Genomic DNA, 12,065 nt, shown 5'->3' with positions numbered 1-12,065 from the left:
TTGCACATTTTCAGCTTAGAAAGTGAGGACTGCAAAAGGTTAAATTTCTCATATAAGATTAATTCAGCCAACTCTGTGAAATGGTGGCAGCAGAATACCATTAGACGCTCTAATCTCATTTCTCTCATGCTGTCTTTCTTGGAGCCTATCAAATAGTGTCCTGGCCGAAAGTCAGTTCTGTGGATGCTAAACATCAGAGTCAGTCTCGTTCTGAATGTGCCAAGAGGGCTGTAATTTAGAAAATGTAGACTACCTTTTAAGGAAGGATGAAAAGGTACTAAATGCACCTTTCTTTGCATGTTAGATCCCAGGTATTTTGGATGTATTAAACATGTAATTCCTATGTAAGTTTATTTCTTATATTTTATTAGAGTTACTTGCATGACTTATATCAAAACAAAACTTATTAAAACTGTTTGTATTTGCATATCTCCGGTGGTTTCATGAGGACTGTTGGGGTCCTAAATAGACTAACTAGCCAATTAACTAGCCTTCTGAGTGTGTAACTGTGCATTCAAGATGTAAGTGCAGTAAGAATTGTACCTGTTTTAATTGCTCTTCAACAACGCATATGATTTTTCTGAGCGTTTTTTTGGGAGGAGAGGGGGTAAAAGAGGTGAGAAATATTAGCCACTGTTATGTAAAAAACTAAATATGCTTGGAAGTTAGATTTTAGATTTTCTGTCAGTCCTGGTCTTTTTTCATACTGTAACTTAAAAATCTTAAATAAAAATGGGGGAGGTGGAGCCCACCAGGATTTTGAATTTTTTTGTAATACTATTTAAAACATAGTGTTAAGTAATGTTGGTATTTATGTGTTGACTATTTGGGACAAAGAGGCTCTTTTAAATGAAATAATTGTAAGATCTGGTTCAGCAGCTTTGTCCCTTGCCTCAAGTTTACTGCAGGGTTTCTATCCCCTTTGGTCATACAGAAATGAAATTATAAGCCATCAGTAGCCTTGGAAATTTCAATCGATTCCAAATGACTAAATATTTAATTTAATCATTGCCTATACTTCCAGGGATGACTCGGGCGTTTTCTTTTTACTGAGGGCTCCGTGAAAGCCAGGCTCTGCAATGGCTGCTGAGGACTGTGTCTGTTGCAAGGAGGCTCCCCTGCAGTGAGGAGCTGGGGCACCGCAAGCCCGTTCCATAGCAGCCCTTTTTGCAAATGGTAGTCGATTTTTGCAGAAGGTTTGTGGACAGATCGCTATGTATAATACTGATGAAGCATTTTTGTTCCAGCTCTGTCTCGGAAGACCTAGGCTGTAGACGTGGGGATTTCAGTAGGAAACATTATGGATCTGTGGAGCTGGTAAGTTTACACTGTCTGTTCAGTGGTAGTACATTGATTTAGCTTTAGAGAGGATCACCAGGCTCATCGGATCTTTTGTTGTATATTTACCATTAGACCATGTGAGTACAGCATAAGGATTAGATTGGTATAAATAACTATTGAAATGATTGATAATAACTTGATCAGCTTTATCGATTTATTTTTATTATTATGTACTTTTTAATCTCGTGTCTCCCAGTGTGTTAAAAATATACTAAGGATTGGTATTTTTCTTAGTTAATTGTGTATATAATTAAATAAAATAGTTTATGAATTAAGAAAAGTGACATTTGGTTTTTAGATGATACTGTTCCTAAAAGTTTATAAATCTAGTTTTCAAGGTTTGAGTATCATTGAAATACATATTCTGATTTTCTGCACCTTTGCTTTCTGGGTGTGTGATAGGAGTTAGAATATTTATGAGATTTTTTTCTTGTTAAAAAGTATATTTGTTGGATTAGATAAATGACTGTAACAGATGATAGATTTCTGGAATGAAAATATCCATATTTTCCTTAATTAGAGACATTGGAGTTTTGTGTTATGATTTTTAAAATAGTGTGTTTTCATTTTAAAAGAGGCATAATGAAGGCACATAAAAGCCTCATTTTTTTAAGAGACAAAATTGTGATTTTTTTTTTCTGATTATGTGGAAATTTGAACAAGTCTTCAGGAAAATATGCTAATAAAATTCTGTTGATTATTTAACACTATTAAGAACATTAAATACACTATTTTTATCATCACAAATGAAAGGCTTGTATCCATTTGTATAGTGCCCAATTAACCTTCATTAATATAAGCTTCATTCTTACAGGGCTTAATTAAGTAATAAAGAAATTAAGGTAATTTCTTTGTACCACAGTTGTGTACCAATAGCATTCTACTTAATTCAAATATATATTACTTGACTGTGTAACTGACCTGGGACACTGCATTCTTGAAAATATAAAATAAGTAAGATATGGACCTTGTTCTAAAGAGCAATGTTTAAAACACTCAGCTTCTAACTGAAAGGTCTGGGGTTTGAACCCACCAGCTGCTCTGCAGGAGAAAGATGTGGCAGTCTGCTTCCATAAAGATTTATAGCCTTGGAAACCCTATGGGGCAGTTCTGCTCTGCCCATTAAGATTGGATGAGTCATAATTGACTTGATGGCAGTGGGTTTGGTTTAGTTTTGGCCCTTGTTTTAAGGAATTTACTGTCTTCCAGCTGGCAGATAAAATACATAAAATATCTAAAGAATGAAGTTATTCACATAATAGACAATGACTTAATCAGTGCCTGTTGTGCGCCAGTCATTGGTGACACCAGGCTGACTCTGATCTTTCCTGAAGGAGCAAATACATAACTATCATTCAGAGTGGGAATCGCTACATATGCTGAGAGATACACTAATAGAGCACAGTGGGGGTTGAGAAGATAGAGGGAGCGATCCACTTTTAGCAAGGTATATTGGGGAAGTGGTATGGAAGGCCTCTTGGAGAGCTGTAGGATATGGGTTTGTGGTGAAAAGGACAGACAGTAGTATGGGCAAACAGCATGATTCTTGGCAGTGATGTATTTCAAGAGCAGTGAGGAAGCAGTCCTGCCTGGCACAGCATGTGAGGCAGCAGAGCTTAGTGGTTATAAACATGCAAGCTTTGGATTCAGAGAGATCTGTGTTCAGATACCCAGTCTACCACTTACTAGCTCTGTGACTGGGTCATTCTCTAACCTCATTGATGCTTAAGCTTGTGCTCTGAAGTAATTCTCGTTTCATCATTTACTAACCATATGACCCGATTTCTTTTGGCTTCAGTTTTCTCCTCTATAAAGTGAAGATATTAATCATTTATGATGATTAAATGAGATGATGCACATAAAGCACTTCGTACATAAGCACAGTTGATGTTAACTAGCTGTAGTACTGAAGGTGAAATGCAGTAGCAAATGTGGAACCTTGAATGTCATCTGAAGATTGAACTTGATCCAATAAATAATATGGAACTCTTGTAAAAAAAAAAAAAAAGTGGTGATGAGAGTGGTGTTTGGAGGAGATAATATAAGTATGAAAGATGGGTTCTTGTAGAAATCCCAGAACATGGAAATAGAGAAGTACTTGGGAGGAATGGTTCTCAAAATCTGAGCTGGCGTCAGAATCACCTGGACCAAAAACTCCAAACCAAACTCATTGCCATCCAGTCGATTGCAACTCATAGTAACCCCTCCTTGGGTTTCCCAGGCAGTATCTCTACGGAAGTAGATTGCCCAATCTTCCTTCCGAGGAGTGGCTGGTGGGTTTGAACTGACAGTCTTCTGGTTGTTAAAACTCAGATTGCTGGCCCCACCCCCAGAGTTTCTGATTCAGTAGGTCTGGGTGGGGTTTGAGAATTTATATTTCTAACAAGTTGCTAGGACCGTAATTGAAGAACCCTTGCGTTAAGAGAATCCTACACATGCCATCAATTTTCCTCAGCCTGATGAGGAAGCTCATTGACCCATTTGCTTAATTCAATAATTGTTCCATTTATTCAGTTGAAGAATGGAAATTCTTCAATCCATTTAAGTTTTTCCTCTGGACCATAATGCATTGAGTGTATATTTTAAATTTATTCCTTAAAATATTATAATAATATTTTAATATAATAAATTAAAATTTAATTTCAAAATCCCATATATAATCTCACAACCTTAATTCAGCAACTATTTTCATTCCCTTTTGGTACCTTCCAGTCTTTATAGCTACAAACCTAATTTTTACATGGTTATAATCAAATTATGATTTTATTTAGCTTTTTTTTTAATTTCATTTAACTATATTTGTAAATATCTTCTTTTTATATAGTCTTCAAAGTTTCCATTGTGAGTCATGGGGATAAGCCATTATTTATGTAACAGTTTTCCTCGTTTTGTAAAGTTAGGTTGTTTCTGGTTTTCCCATGTTATAAATGGCATATGCACTGGGGACTGGACCTGCTGAGAAATATGAGAAGGAGCAAAGCTCCATTTTAGCATAGTGCCGAAGGCACTTGACTACCAACCAGAAGGCTGCCGGTTCAAACCCACCAGCCGCTTCTCAGAAGGAAGGTTGGGCAATCTACTTCCTTAGTAATACAGCCTCAGAAACCCAAGGAGGGGTCGCTATGAGTCGGGTCCGACTCAATGGCACATAACAACAACAACAGAGCTCTTTAGAAATTCTGATTCCAGTGTTTTAGGGGAAGAGATATTTCTCTCACCTCTGAACAACAGAATACTATTTAAAACAGTTTTATGTGTTCTATGTTCATGAGAAAGTGGGTTTAACTTTTCTTACACCTGGTTTGACAAAATTGCTGGAGACCCAAAAAATCTTGGACACAAACTTAGCCGAAGGCTACCGCAGATTCTATAAAATTGAAATTTTATCATAAACTCTTCTGAACTTGAAAAAAATTAGGTACAGGCAGTCCCCAGGTTACAAACGTCTGAATTAAACAAGTACAACTAGTACTTGCCCTTTAATATTATGCAAATTTGCCTGATTGAACCAACGCATACTGACAACAAATCCTTCATCACAACCACCTTCATTTGCTGCATATGCAGCTTTTAAATCGTTGAAAAGGCTTTGAGCCTTGTTTTGCACTAAACCAAACAAACCAAACTCTTGCCATTGAGATGATTCTGACTAATGGCATCCTGCATTGGATTTCCGAGGATGTAAATCTTTACAGAGATAGATTGCCCCATCTTGCTTCCACAGAGTGATTGGTGGGTTTGAACCACCGACCTTCTGGTCAGCAGTTAGATGCTTTGAGCACTGTACTACCAGAGCTCCTTTCTTGCACTAAAGTAAGGCTAGATAAGAACTACATGCACTTATTCCAACTGACCTGCACATTTTTTAAGACATTGTTAACCTGTGGACTGTCTGTATAATAAGTCCTTGTGAAGAACTAAGCCTGGCCATTAAAATCAGTAATGAGGACAGATTTAGGGGCTTAGTTCTCTAGGTTTAAATTGGGTAGAAATATGATGAGGCCTGGAAACCCAGGTCTCTACTGACTCGTGGGAAGGTTTCTTAGCCCTAATTCAACAAATAGTCATTGAAGGTCTATCATATATCAGGTAGGTACTGAGGGGGAGGGCAAAACATTTTCTGTCCTCCTGGAGCTATAGTCTAACTTTAGAAATCAGCTGCCTCAAACTTTTAGTCCCCAAGTAGCTTCTTAACTGGATCACAACTGTGTTCCTTGCCTTAATCAGAAATTGTTTAATTGCGAGTCTCAGAGATTGGTTAAGTCCAGCTTGAGTAGTTTCCTGAGAGGATGTGGGTGAATCTCACAGAAATGAAGTGCAGGAAGCACAGCTGGCTCCCATGTGACTGAAATGTCACGAAGCAGCTGTTTTCTCTCTCTGGTCCAAGATTTCTTGTCTTGACTTTTCGCTTCATGTCTGTACCATTCTCTTAGCAGAGCAGCTTCCCTTGTTTCTACAGCTGTCCTTTTCCAGCCCATTGTCCCCAGCAGCTAGAGTGATTTTAAAATGTTGACAATACAATGTCTTTTCTTAAAATCCTTCACTGGCTTCTCATTGCACTGTAAGTCTAAACCCTTTACTAAGCCCTACAAGAACCTGTGTGTTCCCTGCTCTACCTTCCTCCGCCACCTTCTCTCGTGTCATTCACCTGCCATGTTTTGGTCTAGGACCTTTGCAACACTATTCCCTCTCCCTACAATGGGCTTCCCCAGCACTTCTCTTGGCTAGTCTCAGCTTCCAGGCCCCTACTCAGAGAGGTCTTCCTTGACCACCCTATCTAAAGCCTCTTCCACCTGCTGTTATTCTCAACTCAACATTCTATTTATTTTTCTAATAGTGCTTACAATCTATATTTATTTTATTTATTTACTTAACAAAAGCCAAACCAAACTCACTGCTATCAAGTCGATTCCAACTCATAGCAACCCCTCATTGGGTTTCCAAGGTGGTATCTCTATGGAAGTAGATTGCCCAGTCTTACTTACCACTCTCTTTCTCAATAGAGGTATTGTATTTCTATACCCTGGCACAGTGCCTGACACATACTAAGTTCTTGTTACATAGTTTTACTTTCTCTATTACTAAATTAATTTCCACCCTCTGCACCCCCAGTCTCTCTGACGTTATAGACCCATGGCCCACCATAGTCCGTTCATTCTTGTACAGCAGCAGATTGCCCAGTCTTCCTTCTGAGGAGTGACTGGTGGGTTTGAACCACCAGCCTTCTGGCTAGTGGTCAAATGCCTTAGGCACTACGCCACCAGAGCTCCCATTCTTGTATTAGAATTTCAAAATCCAGACAGAGAAAATATTATGATTGGTTCCTCTTGGTTCAGGAATCTATTTCTGATTCAGATAGTTGTGTTCAAGGTGGTAAGGTCATGTGATATAAACCTGATCTCAGAGACCCATCCCTTCTGCAAGGTTTGTGAATAGGGAAATTTCTCTGAAAAGGGAATGGACAAAATTCAGTTTCAAAGAAGAGCATGAACTGGCCTGGAACCCAAAATGTGTCTACTATATTCTCTCATATAACCAAACCAAATCAAATTCACTGCCATTGAGTTAGTCCCAACTCATAGCGAACCCTCCTCGGGTTTCTGAGGCAGTATCTCTATGGAAGATTGCCCAATCTTCCTTCCGAGGAGTGGCCGGTGTGAACCTCCAGCCTTCTGGTTAGCAGTCAAATGTCTTAGGCACTAAGCCACCAGAGCTCCCATTCTCTCATATAGTAGATGATTTAAAAGCAGAGATTTGAAAATTCTCTGCTGATGAACTCTTATCCCTGCCACTTTTTTTTTTAAATACCATAAACAAGGATAAAGATTATAAGCTTCCTAAAAATAGGGACCATTGCTATTTATTTATCACTGTATCCCCAACTACAATGCTTAGCATTACTTAATACTTAATGATTGAATAATGAATGGCCCAATCTGGTTGATATTAGACAGTAGCCTAACCTATCAAAAATAATAACAATAATAATAACAAAGGAAAAACAAGTCTCTTCGAGCTCCCTAAGTTTAGGGGATCTAGTTTAGAGGATCACTTAGATATATTTAGGCTCAATTAACTTGCAGTGCATTCTATCTAAAAAGCATACCCTTTTTCTTCTGATAGATTGTACGTCAGGGTCTCTCATAACAGCCTCCTAAGCAAGATACAGCTATGGCACCACTGACATTCTTCATTACTTTATATTGAAATCTGTCAGGAAGAGTGAAAGATTCTTTGTAGTTTTATTGATCTCTTTTCAGCCTTTGACTCAACGGATAGGAAACTGATGTGCTACAAATGATAAATGGTATGGGCGCAATATAGACTTCTCCTGTTGCAGCCCAGCTACTGACTCTCAGTACAACCCCACATCTTGATGCTTTCAGGGAAGTCACCATCTGCAGGAAATTCTGGTTAGCAGTCAAACGCCTTGGGCACTATGCCACCAGCGCTCCTCAGGGTTATACAGAGTAGTATATCGTCCACTCCTTTTTAAACTTGCTTGTGAGTTACTCAAACTTGCATTTGAATGAGCTGAATGCACACTCCTCTACTGTATGAGAAAAAAATATATAAATTCTTCTCTATGATAATAATAGGGTTTTCATATTATGAACTCAGGGTGCCCTCAAAAGATATCTGGCTGTGTTCTAATTTCTATCAAAAGAACAGTTTATGATGAATTTCCTTGACATCTGCAGATTTCAACATTTGAGGTTTCAGTTGAGAAGAACTCTTAAAGTCTGATATGTTGTAATTTGTATTTTTGCTCAGGCATGGATTTGAATTGCCCCTGTGGGGCCACTGTGCAGAAAGATGACACTGGCTAATGAGTGATTTAGCTGCCTGTCCAGCATCCCAAACACAGAGCAGTTTTATTCTCTATTCAGGGTTGAGTAGGCTTTTTGTTTTCATAGACATTTTATGGGAGAAATCATATGCTATATTAAAAAAAAAAAAAAAAAAAAAACTTACTGCCGTCGAGTCGGATCCGACTCAGCGACCCCTTCTTGGGTTTCCAAGGCAGTATCACTACAGAAGTAGATTGCCCAACCTTCCTTCCAAAGAGTGACTGGTGGGTTTGAACCTCCAGCCTTCTGGTTAGCAGTCATATGCCTTAGGTACTACACCACCAGAGCTCCCATATGCTATGTAGTATTACTAAATTGAGAAATTAGTGAAGGTACCAGTATTTTTCCACAGGAAAATCAAAACATCAAGACTTCAGCATTCTAAAAGCAAAACCATAACTTTGACGGATGTCCTCTAATCTTTAACTGGCTTGTGTCTAAGTCTTATGTAGCATTTAGGTACCTCAAGGCACAACATTACAACATTTATCTTGGCACATTCACCAGCAGGTTATCATGGTTTAAAACTATGGGTGCTTTATTGATATTTTTTATGCCTTTGTAGGTGATTGGTAATGCTGACTTTGAAACTTTGCTAGGATAACATTATTGCAACTATCTTCTATGATGTTGAACTTTGTAACCTTAATAGTGTAATTGTTTATGCAGTAGAATGGAACCAGAAATCTTTTATTATTATTATTATTTTGTTATTATTAGTTCATATTTGCTAAGTATTTACTGTGTACCAGTCACTATGCATTTATTTGGGTATGTTTTCCTATTTACTTCTCACAGACTACCACATGAGTAGGATTTTTATTTGATTATGCCACACACTTTGGATGCTCAGAAGATATTTGTGGAGATTGAATGGATTTCCGTATCACTGGTGAGCTCAGAAAGGTCCCACAGCTAGTAATTGGCAGAGCTGACATTTAAACTCAGGTCTGTCTAACTCTAAGAGCCCTGTGCTTCATCTCGGTGCATAATTTTCTGAGAAAATTATGTTGATTGTTAGAGCAAATACCTCCACCCTTAATCTACAGCATACAGTAGCTCTGCTCTAAGCCTTTACTCAAATATATAATCTCAAACTTTCTTCTGTTCAAATCTTAACAAAAGCTTGGTTTTAAGAAGAATGTTTGTGAAGAATTATCCAAAGAGATATTCATGCATTAAATGGTTTAAATATAATTCCTGGATCAAGCCCAACCATAGATAGCTACAAACACTTGGCCTGCCTTTCTTGGCCCTTCTTAGGCTTGCTTTTTTTGCTTTGTGCCTTGGCATTGTGCCTTTAACTTGCATTGATGGACAGAGTGGAAAACAGCCATATGGACCTTGAAGATGTGTTTCTTACAGGATGCTGTTGAGGATTTTTCTCAGTCTGTCACATAATGTCTTCTTTAAGAGGACCCATGAGAAAAAATTTTCTCAGGACCAGGAAGTACCATGTTTCTCCTGAGAAGATGCTTTGCTTCTAACTTATAGGCAGTGGGAATCCTGTAAATAACTTTTTTCCCCTCCTCTTTGCATTGGCCTCTAGGAAACTCAAAACCCTATTTATGGCTTGCCTGTAACAGCTTTATAGGACTTCTTATCTCTTGTTTTCAGCTTTTTTACCCACACTCGATTTTCCCTTGTTCTGAGTTTGTTCTTTATCTGATTTTATCCTTTGAGTGAGATGTATTTCATTAATCCTTTAAAGCCTTCTGTTTTGAGTTTTTATGAAGAAGGGCATAGATAAAAAGAAAGTATATCTATATCCAACCCTTCATACCATATCTTCTATCCTCCATTGATGATAGTCTCGTGTATAGAATGGTTGCATCTCCTCCCCAGCCCACTTTTTGGCTTAGAGTGAATTTATGAGCTATTTTCCTAGCATCAGTAAAATCTTGGGGAGAATTAGCACCTGACTAGCCTTTTGGTAACCATCTTGAGCACTGAGTTCTGTGTTAGTAATATGGATAGTTGAGGCACACAACTGTACCAAATCCACTAGCTAAACACACACCAAGTGAGAATACCAAACAAGTCCAATACATTTTCCCAGACAACATCAGCCTTGGAAATAGCCACCTCAGTATTTAGCTCTCCACCTTCACAGCTAGAATGTAGATGTTCCATTTTTCTCTTCCTGTGGGTCTGGGTTGCTCATGCTCTTCCAGGTGGCCACACAGGTCTTCTACACCTGTGCTGTCCAAACCTTTTCTCCTCAGGGTGATCCTCTTTGCACCTCTGTGTTGCTCCCTGCTTCTGCAGTGACCTCAGCTCAGCTCATAAGCTCTGGCTGCCACACCTTCTACTGGTATCATAGAGTCTTTGTTCTTTGACTCCAGTGGCCTCCTACTGGCAAGACACAGTCAGCACCCTGGTGTACTATAAACATTTTCAAATTTTGATCAATTTATAAGTTTGTTTTTTATATAAGTAGAAGTACAAACTGTTAACATGTTGGTTTTTACTTGGTTGATTCATCAGCACAGAAAATCAAGTAGAACAGTTTTCTACCTTGACTGTAGCCCCTTGTATATCCAGGAAGCAAAATTCTCATGTGTCTTTCTAAACACAATCTTTTGCAGACCTGTTTAATCATAGCCTTTGCCTCTCACTTCTTACTTGTACCCAAGTGATCCTTGCCCTCTTCCACATCCTATCAAGTGTCCACTTCAACTTTCAGATTGGTAAGACCAGCTGCAGAAGCATGTATCATCAGTTGGAGCAAATGTACATTCTAACCTTGATCAAAATATATACACCTACTCATTTATTGACTACCTCATTATCTAGCATTTCACATTTACAATAGTAAAAAATCTACTATCCTACTATTTTGCACATTAATGACATACATCTGGCAGTAACAAATGCTGAAGTTCAAGGTAAGAGTAACACTGTAATGGTTAAGGTTATGTGTCATCTTGGCTGGGCCATCATTCTGAGTGGTTTGGCAGTCATGTAATGATGTGATCTGGTGTGTAATGATGTAGTCATTCTTCATTTTGTGATCTGATGATATCATCCTCCATTTTCATGTAACAACCTGGTCTTTGGAACCTAGCCATGTCATTGAATGAGGAATGGGTATAGTGGTATATACCTTTATATACTGCTCTGATGAATAGAAAGTATTTTCAGTTTTACAAAAGTTGCTTCTTAAAAAGCTGTGTTTACTTTTGAATTTATTCAGATCTATCATTAAAATTGTAGTATTTGAGAGTATGCCAAAAACACACATTTACTTCTTTTGGGGTTGTTAAAGTTGAAAAGTAATCTTACCTTTTTGCCAGACTTTCACTACAGGAGCTCTGAGAATTCAAGTGCATTTGAGATTTCATGCAGTTCTTGCTCAGTGCCACTAAACTGAGACCCTGGTCTTTCAGATTTTTCTTGTCTCTGGGCAAATCCTCTGTGTTCTTAGGATGTTCACACATTCCATGGGTTGTGACAGCATTTTCTTTCTCTTTGTTAAAAAGAGGAATAACTGTGGGTTCCGGTATATCCAGTGTAGCCTCCACAATTAACTTACCAAAAAGGGCTTACAGTCTTGTGTCCCTACTGCTACTGTTGAGGTACAACTGATATTCATATATTTATGTTGAACTATTTTACTCATTTAATTAAAGCAGTTACTTTGGATTCCTTTATGTTTAAAAAAGGATTTTATGCTTTTTGGCCTCAGGTCTTTAATCTATAGCAGTTATCACTAAGTTGCAGCCTTTTAAATATAATCTGAGGAGGCGGGGCAAGATGGCGGACTAGGCAGAAGCATTGCACAGACCCTCTTCAACAAAGAAAAGGGAAACCAATTAACACAGACACAGAAGATAATCTTGGACCCCTGAGCCTTGAAGGAAAGGATGCAGA

General features: G+C 38.2%; 1 protein-coding gene across 1 annotated transcript in view; it reads left to right on the top strand.

Moving 5' to 3' along the window:
- Positions 1–1,173: 1,173 nt before the first annotated feature.
- GARNL3 (GTPase activating Rap/RanGAP domain like 3) overlaps positions 1,174–12,065 on the top strand; it is a 165,882-nt gene continuing 154,990 nt past the window's right edge. Inside the window, exon 1 of the mRNA XM_007944319.2 lies at positions 1,174–1,317. Within this exon, the coding sequence (XP_007942510.1) occupies positions 1,174–1,317 (144 nt within the window). The remainder of the gene's footprint in view (positions 1,318–12,065) is intronic.

Source organism: Orycteropus afer, unplaced genomic scaffold, assembly GCF_000298275.1.
Source record: "Orycteropus afer afer isolate SDZICR_OR568_19922 unplaced genomic scaffold, OryAfe1.0 scaffold00123, whole genome shotgun sequence".
NCBI lineage: Eukaryota > Metazoa > Chordata > Mammalia > Tubulidentata > Orycteropodidae > Orycteropus > Orycteropus afer.
This window is presented reverse-complemented; position numbering and strand designations above follow the sequence as displayed.